General features: G+C 43.6%; 1 protein-coding gene across 6 annotated transcripts in view; it reads left to right on the forward strand.

Annotated features, from left to right (window-relative positions):
* LOC144138220 (BAI1-associated protein 3-like) overlaps nucleotides 1-12,008 on the forward strand; it is a 500,259-nt gene that overhangs the window by 436,503 nt on the left and 51,748 nt on the right. For 3 of the 6 annotated variants that reach the window (XM_077670407.1, XM_077670411.1, XM_077670409.1), the window contains 7 exons: nucleotides 102-161; nucleotides 2,159-2,283; nucleotides 4,491-4,581; nucleotides 7,938-7,994; nucleotides 8,882-8,979; nucleotides 9,244-9,295; nucleotides 11,503-11,672. In XM_077670407.1, the coding sequence (XP_077526533.1) occupies nucleotides 102-161; nucleotides 2,159-2,283; nucleotides 4,491-4,581; nucleotides 7,938-7,994; nucleotides 8,882-8,979; nucleotides 9,244-9,295; nucleotides 11,503-11,672 (653 nt within the window). The remainder of the gene's footprint in view (nucleotides 1-101; nucleotides 162-2,158; nucleotides 2,284-4,490; nucleotides 4,582-7,937; nucleotides 7,995-8,881; nucleotides 8,980-9,243; nucleotides 9,296-11,502; nucleotides 11,673-12,008) is intronic. The other 3 variants (XM_077670408.1, XM_077670413.1, XM_077670412.1) reach the window with 1 other exon arrangement.

Consider the following 12,008-nt stretch of genomic DNA (forward strand, 5'->3'; position numbering starts at 1 on the left):
TTTCCTGAAGCTTTGGGAACCCCTTTTGCCTGTACGGCATGGCCTGAGCACGTGACCTGTCTCAGTTTTTGACCCTCCATGGCTCCGTTTACTCTTGCCAGGAATCCTCGTCCAACGAGTATGGACCGGAAGGCGAACGAAGTCGCTTGTTGCCCGGAGAAGTGAGGGCCTCCATTTTTGCTTTCTAAGCATGTTACGCGCCATGGCGGGTATTCAGTCCGTGTACAGGGCTGTTCACTGATGTGACATTGATATATCCACTGCGTAGTTTGTAAGTTACCTTAACGCCACATGTAACCTTGCGTGTAGTTTTAGACACTGAAAGCCGAGCCAATGACATGTACATAATAAGCGCGAAATCATTTATAGTGAACCCTAATTATAATAAAATTGTTTTACTCTTTGTGGTAACCACTATGAGCTTAGAGAGCAAATAGATCATTTTTTTAGTTAAGCGCCGTTTATAATGCACCTAGTTCCTTGCTCAGAGGATTTCGTTGTAACGAGGGATTACTCTATAGGTAAAGCCGCTGAGCTTATATTAGTAGAAATTCGCTTATTCACATAAATGTGAGACTTCCACCACCCAAATGTCAGACAACAAGCCCCGAATTGATAGCGTCAGTGGTAGGTCACTGTTTTTACGGATTACAGCGATGCCAAGATACTCCTCTTTCCTGAAGTGAGGGAGGGCAGTGTACAATAGTTTAGTTACCTGCGACAATGAAAACGAGGAAAATCTTTCCTCCCCCTACACGCATTCGTTACCCAGAGTTTCTTGGGTCCGTTGCCTGAAGATCAAGTTAACTCACTTAGAAGTACGCGTAGCCCTCACTTTTTTATGCTAAAAATAATAGTTATTCACACGCTGGTCATAATGTTACTAAAACTTCGGAACAATTTTTTTTTGTACGATCAGTCGATAGATCTCAGCTACAGAACGAATTCAGGGAAGCTTGCATTCTCGTGATCTGGCAGCGTTGTGTTTAATGATATATTATGATTTAAACATCGGAAATAACTGTACTGTCAGCAACTATCTCGTGCAAAAGCCTGGATGTCGCAGGAAGGCATAAAGTCATCAATACCATTGGGCTTTCTAGTTGGGTTTCGTAAGCAATATTTTATTATGCTTGGATTAATCCAAGCATATTCGGTTTGCTTGGATTCGGTTGGGTTGAGTTAGGGTTAGCCCACCTCGCTGCTCAGGTCTCTATGTTTCCAAAATTCTGAGTCTCCTGCTTATTTAGAAGTGCAGCCATGTTCTTACTTCTGCTTTTTTTTGTGTACAGCCAGTGTTTCGTGAGCTTGCGTGTTTGTGCCGAGATGTTTGACGCGCTCTTTCTTAGCCGTCTTCAGTGTCGAACACCGGCAGCCTCTCATGTGCTGGCATCCTGTTACCTCCGTTTTCTTTGCCTTTTCAAGCCATTGATCTACCTTTACCGCATTGTTGGAACCATTCCTAAACTTCAATAAATGTCCTGATAACTCTGCCAGGCGTTCGGGCATGTGTACTGTTGAATGTAATAGCGCGTAATATATTCTAACCAACTGTAGTAACAATAAACAACTTCAGATGCATGAGGTCGGGGTTATAGTTTCTTCATTGCAATTAAAAAAGGGAGGTTATTTAAAGCCGCTTTTTTTTTTCAAATGTGCCGAAAATTACAAATAAGGAGTCGTAATGTTCTGGGCTGGTATGATTTGTATGAAGCCAAAGGCAGAAAAAAACTGAGTTTGGCTGTTCTACAGCTCTTGCGCGGCATTACGATGACGTAGTGTGTACATTTCACATGTTATTTCTTGCAAGCACGTATTGTGAGTATAAAATTAAATTCCCCAAAATTCAAACTTGTTTCCTATAGCTGATGAAGATCAACAACAGGTGTCAGATGTTCATGCAGGCTACGAACCAAAAGTAATCTTGCATTCTTGACGAATGATGACCAGCAAAGGAACTTGTTCCCTTTTTGTTCTCACCATAGAAAACGTTCGCGGATGTACAGGAGCAACTAAGAATAATTACAAAAGGTCAATGTGGGGTTATAGCAGTAATCAACTCTGTAGCTTCGTACAGGTATTAAAAGCCAGCAGTTGATGACGCCCGAAGTTTTTATGTGTGCTTTATGGGATGTTTTTGGCTGCATCTGATGATTAGGAAGCCTGCCTGGCCGAGTCATTCAACGTGTTCATCGACTACTGTCTCGAGCTGCTTCAAAAGCACCGGGACCTCTTCCCCATGACGCACGTAGAAGCCGAACACAAGCTGGTTCACCTGCTCAAGTGAGTGATCGCAATCAATCAATCAATCAATCAATCAATCAATCAATCAATCAATCAATCAATCAATCAATCAATCAATTAATTAATCTATCAAACTCAGTCCATTCACTCAGAGCGCGGGGTCGAGTCTTTCTGCTGTAAGTGTGACCCAGTTCTAAAAGAAAACGTTTCCTGTTGGCTATTGAATCAAATGTCATAACTGCTGCTGTGATCTACTTCACTCTTTTGTCTGTTGAGTGCCGCCGTTTATTCTTACCGAGCAGGCACTGAACCGCGATAACGTCTGTAAAAACACGGAGGGTTATTTTACATCTTGGCAGGCACATCACGGTGTTCCCAGTAATGTTCACCTTTTTTAAACGCTGGTTGAGTGATACTCTAAGCTTCTAATAAACTCCAGATGTGAGAGATTATTGAGGAAAATTGACGTTTTACTCCCATGGTACTCCAATGACTGGCGGAGCGGGTTATGATATCTCGTTTTGGGCTTGCTAAAAGCCTCTGGACTAGAGAAACCATCCTGTGACTCTGTCTCCCACCTCTTTCTTCTCTTTTTGTGTGCGCGTTTATGCGTTTCATTTTTTTTTAGCTAAGCCTCGCTTCGTTTTCACCTAGTTATCTTCAGCTAACTGACCAGCTGTCTGAAAGAATATCCTGTCCCATACGGACGTCAGTCTGTCCACCTGGGTGTATTTTCCCCCTGCGGACACCGTCGGTATCTCCAAAAATACGACACATGTTCTTTTTTATTTTTCTGAAGTGTTCTTATCTCCCGCCAATGATATAAAACATAATAAAAACCGACGAAAGCAAAGATGGGCTATCCCTGTATAACTGAGAAGCCATGTTCACTACATGAAGTCATATTTACTCCTTCTTGACTCTTCGTCTGATGGAGTCCTGGGCATTTTTTTAATCTGTGTGACTCTCTCCGCAAGAGTCAGGAGAGAGTCGATTTTGTGACAAGCTAGTGACTCCGTTAAAAAAATATTTAGGGATCTTTTCTTTCTGTTAAAGTGCAAATAAAATAATCTATTCAGGAATGCTGTTAGAAAATAGACTAATAGAACTCCAGCAGTATCTATTTCCTTTCTAACGCGCTTCCTTTTGCAGCTAATAAGGCACTCTCAGATGGAAATAAATTTTAAGAGGGGGCTCTCGGTACGAATACGGATAACTAACCAAACTGCATGCGAGTACTAGAAAACGATAAAAAATATGCCAGGGAGCGTATTTTTAGCAGCCGTGCTGCTTAACGTCTTACAACGCCACATCTTAGAGGGGACGTTTCTCTATAAGAGAAATTGAAAAGGGTAATTAGTCAAACAAGGGACTGCCTATCAAATTCAAGATTTAGATAAGTCAATTATATATGGCGTGCGCTTGGGTGTCCTGTCCTGTTTATATGTGTACGCCGTTACTTCCACGGTGGCCAGCAAACTAGTCTTTCTGCCCTTTCGTGAGCAAATGGACAGGGTTGAAGTTCATCTCTATTTGCGCTAAATGTACACCAATGTCTCATATGAGTAAAGTTCTCGTGAAATCATAACTCTCAACACGTTAAATCAACGGTCACTTCCTCTAAGCTATGCAGCATTCAGGAAGTATTTGAAAGCACATATGCTATGAGGCTTTCCTGTTTCGAACCAGCCACAACAGTTTAAGAACAATGAAGCATCTGTCATTTGGATCACATAGCTTTATAAAAATCAAGTAAGAAATCTGATGACAGTTTTCACGGGGCGAAGTTGACCCACATGGCTCGCTCAAAAATAAAGGCCTGATGTAGAAGAAGTTCGGAGATCTGGGACGCGAGTAGTGGTACAATTCACCTATTTAAAACCCATTTGTAAGCGAATTAAGTTGTTGGGTTTGAAATAACGAGCTGAGCGAAGGAAACACCTCAAACTGAAGCGCCGTTGACTGAAGTTGCTTCCTGGAGAAGTGAAGCTTGCTGGGCCAATTGGTACATTTTGAGGGCAGGGTACATTTTGAGGGTGGGTACATTTTCCAGCGTGTGTGTTGTCTCAAGTTGTCACCAAGTTGTCTCCACTCTTCAAGCCTCCATCTTCAAGTTGTCTCCGCTCTAATGAAATTTTGCTGAACTGTACTCCACATCGCGTGATGTTCTATACTGGATCGCTGTTAATTGGGCGCTTTCTCTCGGAGAGTACTAAGCGTACTGCTTCGTTCCTTGTTCCCACCAGATGTCTGGCACTCATCTACCGGATGAAAGCGTTCCAGTGGTGCTGTCCTTTTCGGAACCAGCTTAGCGTCGAGATCACCAACACGCTCAAGGTATGCGCATTCTGTTTTTTGTATTTCCTAGAATCTAAAAAATCTATAACGAAAAAATTGGCCGTGTATCTGCTCCTTTCGTAGCAAATATCGACGAATCGTCTTTCGTCTTTCATCGACATTTGCTACGAAAGGAGCAGATATCGACGAAATATCGAGAAATGTCGACGAAAGACGAGCGTGGACATTTGCAAAGTAAATGCCTTCCTTTGCTTTCCCGCTCACCTCATATGCTGTTCCTCTCCCGTCGCACTCCTCCCAGATAAACGCGCGAGAGGTTTGCCCAAGTCAATTTAAATTTACCGCGTTCTAGACCGCTGAATTACGTACGTCGCGGGAGACGCAAAATAAACGGTACCGCACTACATGCGCGAATCCAATCACATCGCAATCCACCTTTCAGTCATTCTTTGTTTATCATCACTCAAACGAAGGCCTCTTAAAAATAGCGGCGCGGTCTTTATTTCAACTTTATTTCATATTTCGTCTTTATTTCATATTTCAGCAGACGGTATACTGCCTACTGCAGGGTTTATAAGCTGCTGCAGTCTTACAAACCGCGAGCACGGATTTTACTTCTTTGTGTTTGTGTTTCGAGGGAGCACGTCTGCGTTTCTTAGCGTCTATGAACGTTTCGAGGCAGCACGTCTACGTTTCTTAGCGTCTATGAACGTTCAAACGGACGTGGAATGGGGCTAGTTGTTGATGTTTCATTTGGAATTGCGCTAGGTATATACAAAGACAAACGGGACGCTAACAGACAAAGACAAATGGCAATCGCGCCTTTTCACAGTCGTGTTGGCGTTCCATTTGTCTTTGTATACGTAGCGCAATTCAATTTGAACAGATGCCGCGGGACAACGTGATAAGAAGGCAAGCGGGATTTTTTTTGTTTTGTTTTGTTTTCCACCCCAGCTCGCGCGTTCGCCATGCCGAAGGCGGTTGTTTATCAGCCCAACGAGCAGGTAGGGGAAGCCTTCAGCATTATATCGCCGCTCGCTGTCTCCAGATGTTCGAAAAAGAAAAGGGCGGTTCCTTATCTGCCCAACGTTACAATATAAACAACTTACCGCGCGAGGAGGTGTGGGAAAATGGCGGAGCCCGCTATTTCCCGCGGTGCGTCGAGCAAGGGAAGTTGTGGTTATCACGTGCGTGCGAACGGAACACGCGAACTAAAGGGGGCCTATTAGGTGCGGAGTACCTTAGGACCGCACAATGTCCGTCCGCGTCCGTGCGCATAGCATTTACAATCGCAACAAATCACACAACCCTCGGCAGGATTCGAGCCTGTGTCTGGTAAACCGGACACAGTGTCAGTAGGCTTACCCATTGGGCTACGACCGTGAGTTAGTACCCGACAGTCAAACGGCTTACTACCTCGCCTGTAACGGTGCGGATTACCTTAGGACCTCCCAATGTCCGTCCGCGTCCATCCGTGCGCACACCACCATCGAGCAAAACTCAAGCGAAATTCGATTTGAGCCGTGAGTTGTAGTTTCATTTAGGGAATAATAAAGGTGCAACTCTCGGCTCAAATCGAATGACGGTCGGGGCGCAAATCGGATGTCACTCGGGGTGCAACTTGGACGTCATTTCGAGTCCCCGTATACCCCGCACCCTCGCCATCATTCACGGAGTGGAGATGCTGCAATTTTTTTTTCTATGTCAAAGTGTAGAGGAGAGCAGAGATCGAGAGAGAGAGAGAATAAAACTTTATTGAGAAAACCGGGTTAGCGAGGGGGGGTGGCGGAAGACCAGAGGTCCGCCGCGACTGCCAGAGCTCAGGACGTGACCAGAAATTGTCTGGACCCTGCTGCCAGTGGGATGAGGAGGAGAGTGGGGATCTAACGAGGCAGTGAACGCACATGCTCTAGCTCTTACCTCCCGGGCCGCTGCTTCTCGTACGCATATATACACGGGCCTCCCGAAGACAACACCTCGGAGTGTCTCGTCACTTTCAGGGAAATCACCCTTCATTACAGCCTCCCCCGCCGTACTCTCCCACCACTACACCCACATCTATCCCCCGACTAATACATACGCATCCGCGACAATTCCACACACCCCACGGCCCCAAGTGCGGTCAGCTGGATACCCTATGTCACTCTCAATGCGACTTTCCTGCTGACCCATAGCGCGCACTGCGTGGGATGGCTGATTACGTGTTCTTTATTCTTTTTCGCGACTCTAAAATGATGCCTGAGCTGCGCCGGTCGATCAGCGGACCCGCCAAAAAAACTGCACTATAAACGGTTTTGCGCTTCGGGCAACTACATTATAAGCGGTAAGCCTATGTAGGCTTCTATGGGAAGCATACCGGTGGCCAGGAAACTCACGTTATATCCGGGCCCTGCGCTATAAGCGGTTACGTTAAAAATGGTCTACACTGGATATACTATTTTGCTTTCTATATACTCTTTACGTTCGTATAGTAGATACGAATCAAATGCTGATTTTTTAAAACTAATTTTTGATCGAAGCAAATATTTACGAATGGAAGGGAACAGTTTGCGATTTCTAATACTAAAACTGAAATTTACATGCCGAACACCTTCAATAAATAGATCGCTGAAAAAATGGTTGTCTAGAAACCCTTGCAATTTTTTTCTATGGCATAAAATAAACATATAAAGAGGTTATTTTGCCTAACCTTTTTAATGATGATATATATTTTGTGCAAAGGCAACGTAAATGCAGTTATCATACCACTAAAGTTGGTATGATAACTGCCTTGCAATGCTGTGCTTGTGGATCCCACTGCAGATCGCCCCGTACGTGCAAAAATCTGGAATATAGGTTCCGCTCATGGCATTTTATGTGCAATATAAATGGGTAAAAATTCGTTGAGACCATAATTGGTGTGATACTGTGTGGGACAGGCAAAATAAATTCACCAGCGCCAGCGCTTTCTTGTCAAAGGAGCTTTATCTTGGTGTCAAAGTACGAACCTAGAAAGGTTTTATGTGCTTTCGTATTTCTTCTTCGTATGTCTCACATAGAGGGAGTGACTCCATTTTCTCACGGGGCATGAATGGCCTGGTGGGGTCGAAGGGAAACAGAGAGGGAGGAAATGATGGATATCATAGTTCAAGGTTACGTGGCCTGTACAAGGTTCATAGCGTCACAAGACACTTGAACTGGTTGTGATCATTTAGTAGTGGTGTGCAGATTCTCTACAGAAACAGGTACACACGAGTGGTTATGACGGGGAAAACACATGTCAGGTTAAATAACAGGATAAATGGGAAAAGTTAAAGTTTAAATTTTGGGGGGCTCTTGATGCCCCTTTTGGTCATTTTTTTTTTTTTTTGCTCAACTAAGATCATGTATTCAGTGTTTCTTGTTTTACCTTCCAGAAAGGCTGTGCAGATTGGTTCCGGTGCACGCATGCTCTTCATCAACCTTTGGTTTTGGTGAGTACCATTTAAAACTGTCCCGAAAGCTAGTTTATCTGGTCTTGTTATTGCCCGTGATGTGCATTTAAATGCACTATCATTAAAACCACTCGCTCTAAGCACTTGGCTCACCAATAACATTGCCAACAGGCTGTTTGTGAGAAACTCAGTGAAATGGCAATAGTTGCATATTTTTGTTCTTAGACTACCCATTCCTAGTGTCACTAGATAAGCAACAGAGTACCGTCACCGCAGCACGCAAGTGAGCAACGGCGGCCATTTTGGTGCTTATCAGTGTTGCCAGATTGTCGCTTCTGCTGCCTCACCTCTCACTTTGACAAGGTCATTTGTAAACAACACTGCCGAAGACGCAGCAACACAGCATCTCCGGACGCACTTCTGCAGCTGAAATGCTGTGAAACGCGTTATCTTTGATTCGCGTTCAGAACTACGCCAGTCGTGCCCAGTCGTGGAGGAGGGAGGACAAGCTGAGAATACCACAGTTGATCACTGACAGAAAACGCATAAGCAACAAAATGGCGGCGCCCATGAACATTCGCAGGGTAAGCAACTGTCACGTGATGCGAACTGGCCAATGATCACGGCGGCGGCACGGAACAATATGAGAAAAGCTTGCCGATACTCTGCAACCTTATCTAGTGACACTACCCGGCCCCATGGCAAGCTTCGCGGGAAGGAACATTTGCTATTGCAGTCATCACTTGCCATCAAAAGCATAGATGACAGCATTCGTGCCACATTTGTCCATTCCCCAGTGTAACAGGGGTTGTGTCTTAGGGCTGTAATTCGTGGATATTGTTATTTGGAATTATTACTTTATTTTTTGGCCACTAAGCACAGCAGGACGATAATGCTGACTCAATAACTACCTTTTCATTTTTCAGACCGAGCAAACAGTTCTTGCTAGTCTCACAGAGCTCACCAATGCTCTTAATGCTGACCTTCACAAGGGCATCAAGCACTACAACAGGGTCTTTGAAACGTGAGCTAGTATTCTTTTTCATCAATTCGTTGCTGCTAGTAAGGTTAATGGCTACTCTGCTAGCTGTTTTCTGCTTATGTTCATAGTTTAGGATTGTGTTTATGAGATTTTGACTGACCTAATGCAATACCGGGTGACCTGTGTTAATTCATTTGCCTCCTCTACAGTGTTCCACTTAACCAAGTTGTACCTTTGGCACGTTTTAAACTTTTGTTTTCAAATATCAACCTGGATGCCTACACCCAGAATATTTCTCCCTTTCAGATACGTAGGCGTGAACTACATCGCAGTTGTGTACAAACAGTTAGAAAAACTGGTAAGCTATACTTTATGGCATTTTTAATGCACTTTTGATGGCCGGTTTCTGGTTTTTTTGTTTCACTAATTTACGTCTTTGCATTGCTGATAGTCATTGCCAATGAAATCAAACTTGAATTGCAAAGAGGAATCGGGTGCATTAGTTGAATGAGTTATTTAATTGTGCTTCATACCTATCTCTGCTTTTAAGGTCTTTACAACTGTTTGATAAATGCCACAGCCAATAAAAAATACAATTTTGAACATGAGTAAAATTTTTATGCCAACGGCTCTATTTATGTAGGTACAGATTTTATCTTTAGGTGGTAAAAGTACTTTGCCTCCAAGCAGGTAGCTTATGTGTTCCTTTTATCTGTTTTTTGCACTGATTTTACACGTCAGTCTAGTCAGTTTTGCAATTTATCCTTTCAATAAATTCTAAACCAAATGTGATATCCCATTTGGTTTAGAGTTTACCGAGAGAATAAATATTTATGTATATATATAACATATATATATATATATATATATATATATATATATATATATATATATATATATATATAATATATATATATATATATATATATATATATATATATATATATATATATATATATATAACATATATATGTTGTTCTGGACACGCCCACAATATTTACACCTGCTTCGATTACATTGAAAATTCGTGTGCTCGTCGACAGTGCATTCTCTTTTGCTTTCGCACGCTGCATTAGCTTCGTGAACGTCTCGCCAGGAAGCTCTGTCCTGAGGTAGGTATCCTTGTTGTATAGATTTATTTTCCTTCGGGTGCATATATCGCCAGTCAGCTGCAGTTTGGCAGTATTTGATGTACAAAGTGTAGCAAGTAAGGACACCAATGTATACACATAGGAGGTTTGAAAAATATTCCCAAAGCCACGGCACAAATTCCAGCTTAGGGTAATAAAAAGTTCTTCTATAACTCTTGACTGAAACAGCATCTTCGGCCATTGCACATTTAAACAACAATGGTAAGTTGCATTTTAAAAAAGCAGTATGCAAAGATATGTACAAACGTCTCCATATCCTAGATTCATTCTTGTTCACCATGCTTAAATTAAAGGGACCCTGCAACACTCTTTGAGCAGTGTAAGTAAAAACCTGCGCTATGTTTAGATTACGCTGCCAGGAATACCTGAGACAAATATTCCACGTGCGCGTGAAGCGGTGAGCCCGCACATTACTGTGAAAGATGCGAAAAAACCAACCGTTCTCTTCGTATTTCCTCATTATGCACCCCTGGCATGGCCTAAACGACGTTATTTGGGCCATGGCTGTCCTATTGTCTGTTGCTGGTAAACTTCGCAGCTTATTTCTCGCATTTCCCGTGACGACCCGCCGTCGGAGGCGCTGTGTACCAACCTCTTCTATGCCTGAACCTGTACGCACAGTTTTGGCGTTTCTTTTGTGTTTTGAGTGCGCGTGGCGTTTGAATGATAAACTCAATACTCCCCTTTCAACAAGACCACTCGACAACAAATGTTTATTGCTTCAAAAGCGCCCTACCAGCCTGAGCGCACGCTTGCGAGCAGGCAGTTATGCCGCCCCCTTCTCCGAGAGAGAGCACGCAACTTTCGTCGCGTTGTCCGCGGTCGAGTTGAGAGGGAACAATTATGCACGATTTCTTATCGCGCGTAGTTTCGGTCATAGAGAACAGATTTTCATGATTCTTGCGGCAGGAGATTGCTGGGACAATAGACCTTACCCCAAAATACATTCCGAGTAGTCGATGATAAGTGCTGCAGGGTCCCTTTAAGTTTGTGCACATACTTGAGGACCAAAGTGTGCTTGCCTAATACCATACAGCCCAATTATGGCGTACCATTATCATACTATTATTACTACGTGTACAACTATTCAGTACAATATTCAGTAAGTCAGTACAGACTTAGTGCTTGCAATGCTTGTGCAGATTTGATGGCACTCTCCTATAGCTACCAATCAACATTTAAGGTGCAGAGTAATGCAGCATTTGGGATGGAAGCGTGGCAGGGGGCGGCAGAAAGTTAGATGGACAGATAAGATCAAGAAGTTTGCGGGGATGAATTAATTTGCTCGCAGTTAGCACAGGACCGGGATAATTGCCGATCTATGGGAGGGGCCTCCCCTGCAATGAGCGTAGATAGGCTGGTGATGATGATGATGATATGGGCAATAATTTGAATCTCCTTATTACTGGTGCAGTCGGGTGCTGAGCTTCCGGCCAAGGTGTCCGAGGTTTGCGGACAGGTGAATGCAATCGACTCTGCGGCGCAAGACCTTTCGCAGGAGCACATCTCCATGGGAGCCGCACTCTTTGAGCTCTACATGGCGCTACAGGAGTTTGTGCGCTTTCGAGAACACCTGCCCCAGGAGTGAGTAGCGCTGAAATGGACCGGGTCTATTTTTGTGAGAGTGTTACAATTTCTTACTCCACATTGTGTATCTAACAGCATGGGAAAAGCGAATGGCATGATTTGGAGCAGGCAATTATGCAGGAGAGAATTACAGTGGAATATCGATAAACGGAAATCGGTTTAACGGAACTACCGTTTAAACGGAACAAGCGCTTCTCAATTGGTTGGTTTTGTATTAAGGCAATGTAATAAAAATCTCGTTAATCGGAACTCAAATTTTCCGACCACCGCCTAAACGGAACCGAAAACAGACTCGAAACCGCAACTATTTTTGGAAAGCGCAGCGCAATCGTG

The sequence above is a fragment of the Haemaphysalis longicornis genome, unplaced genomic scaffold (assembly GCF_048455015.1).
Source record: "Haemaphysalis longicornis isolate Haplotype H1 unplaced genomic scaffold, Haemaphysalis longicornis Haplotype H1 scaffold_5, whole genome shotgun sequence".
Lineage (NCBI taxonomy): Eukaryota > Metazoa > Arthropoda > Arachnida > Ixodida > Ixodidae > Haemaphysalis > Haemaphysalis longicornis.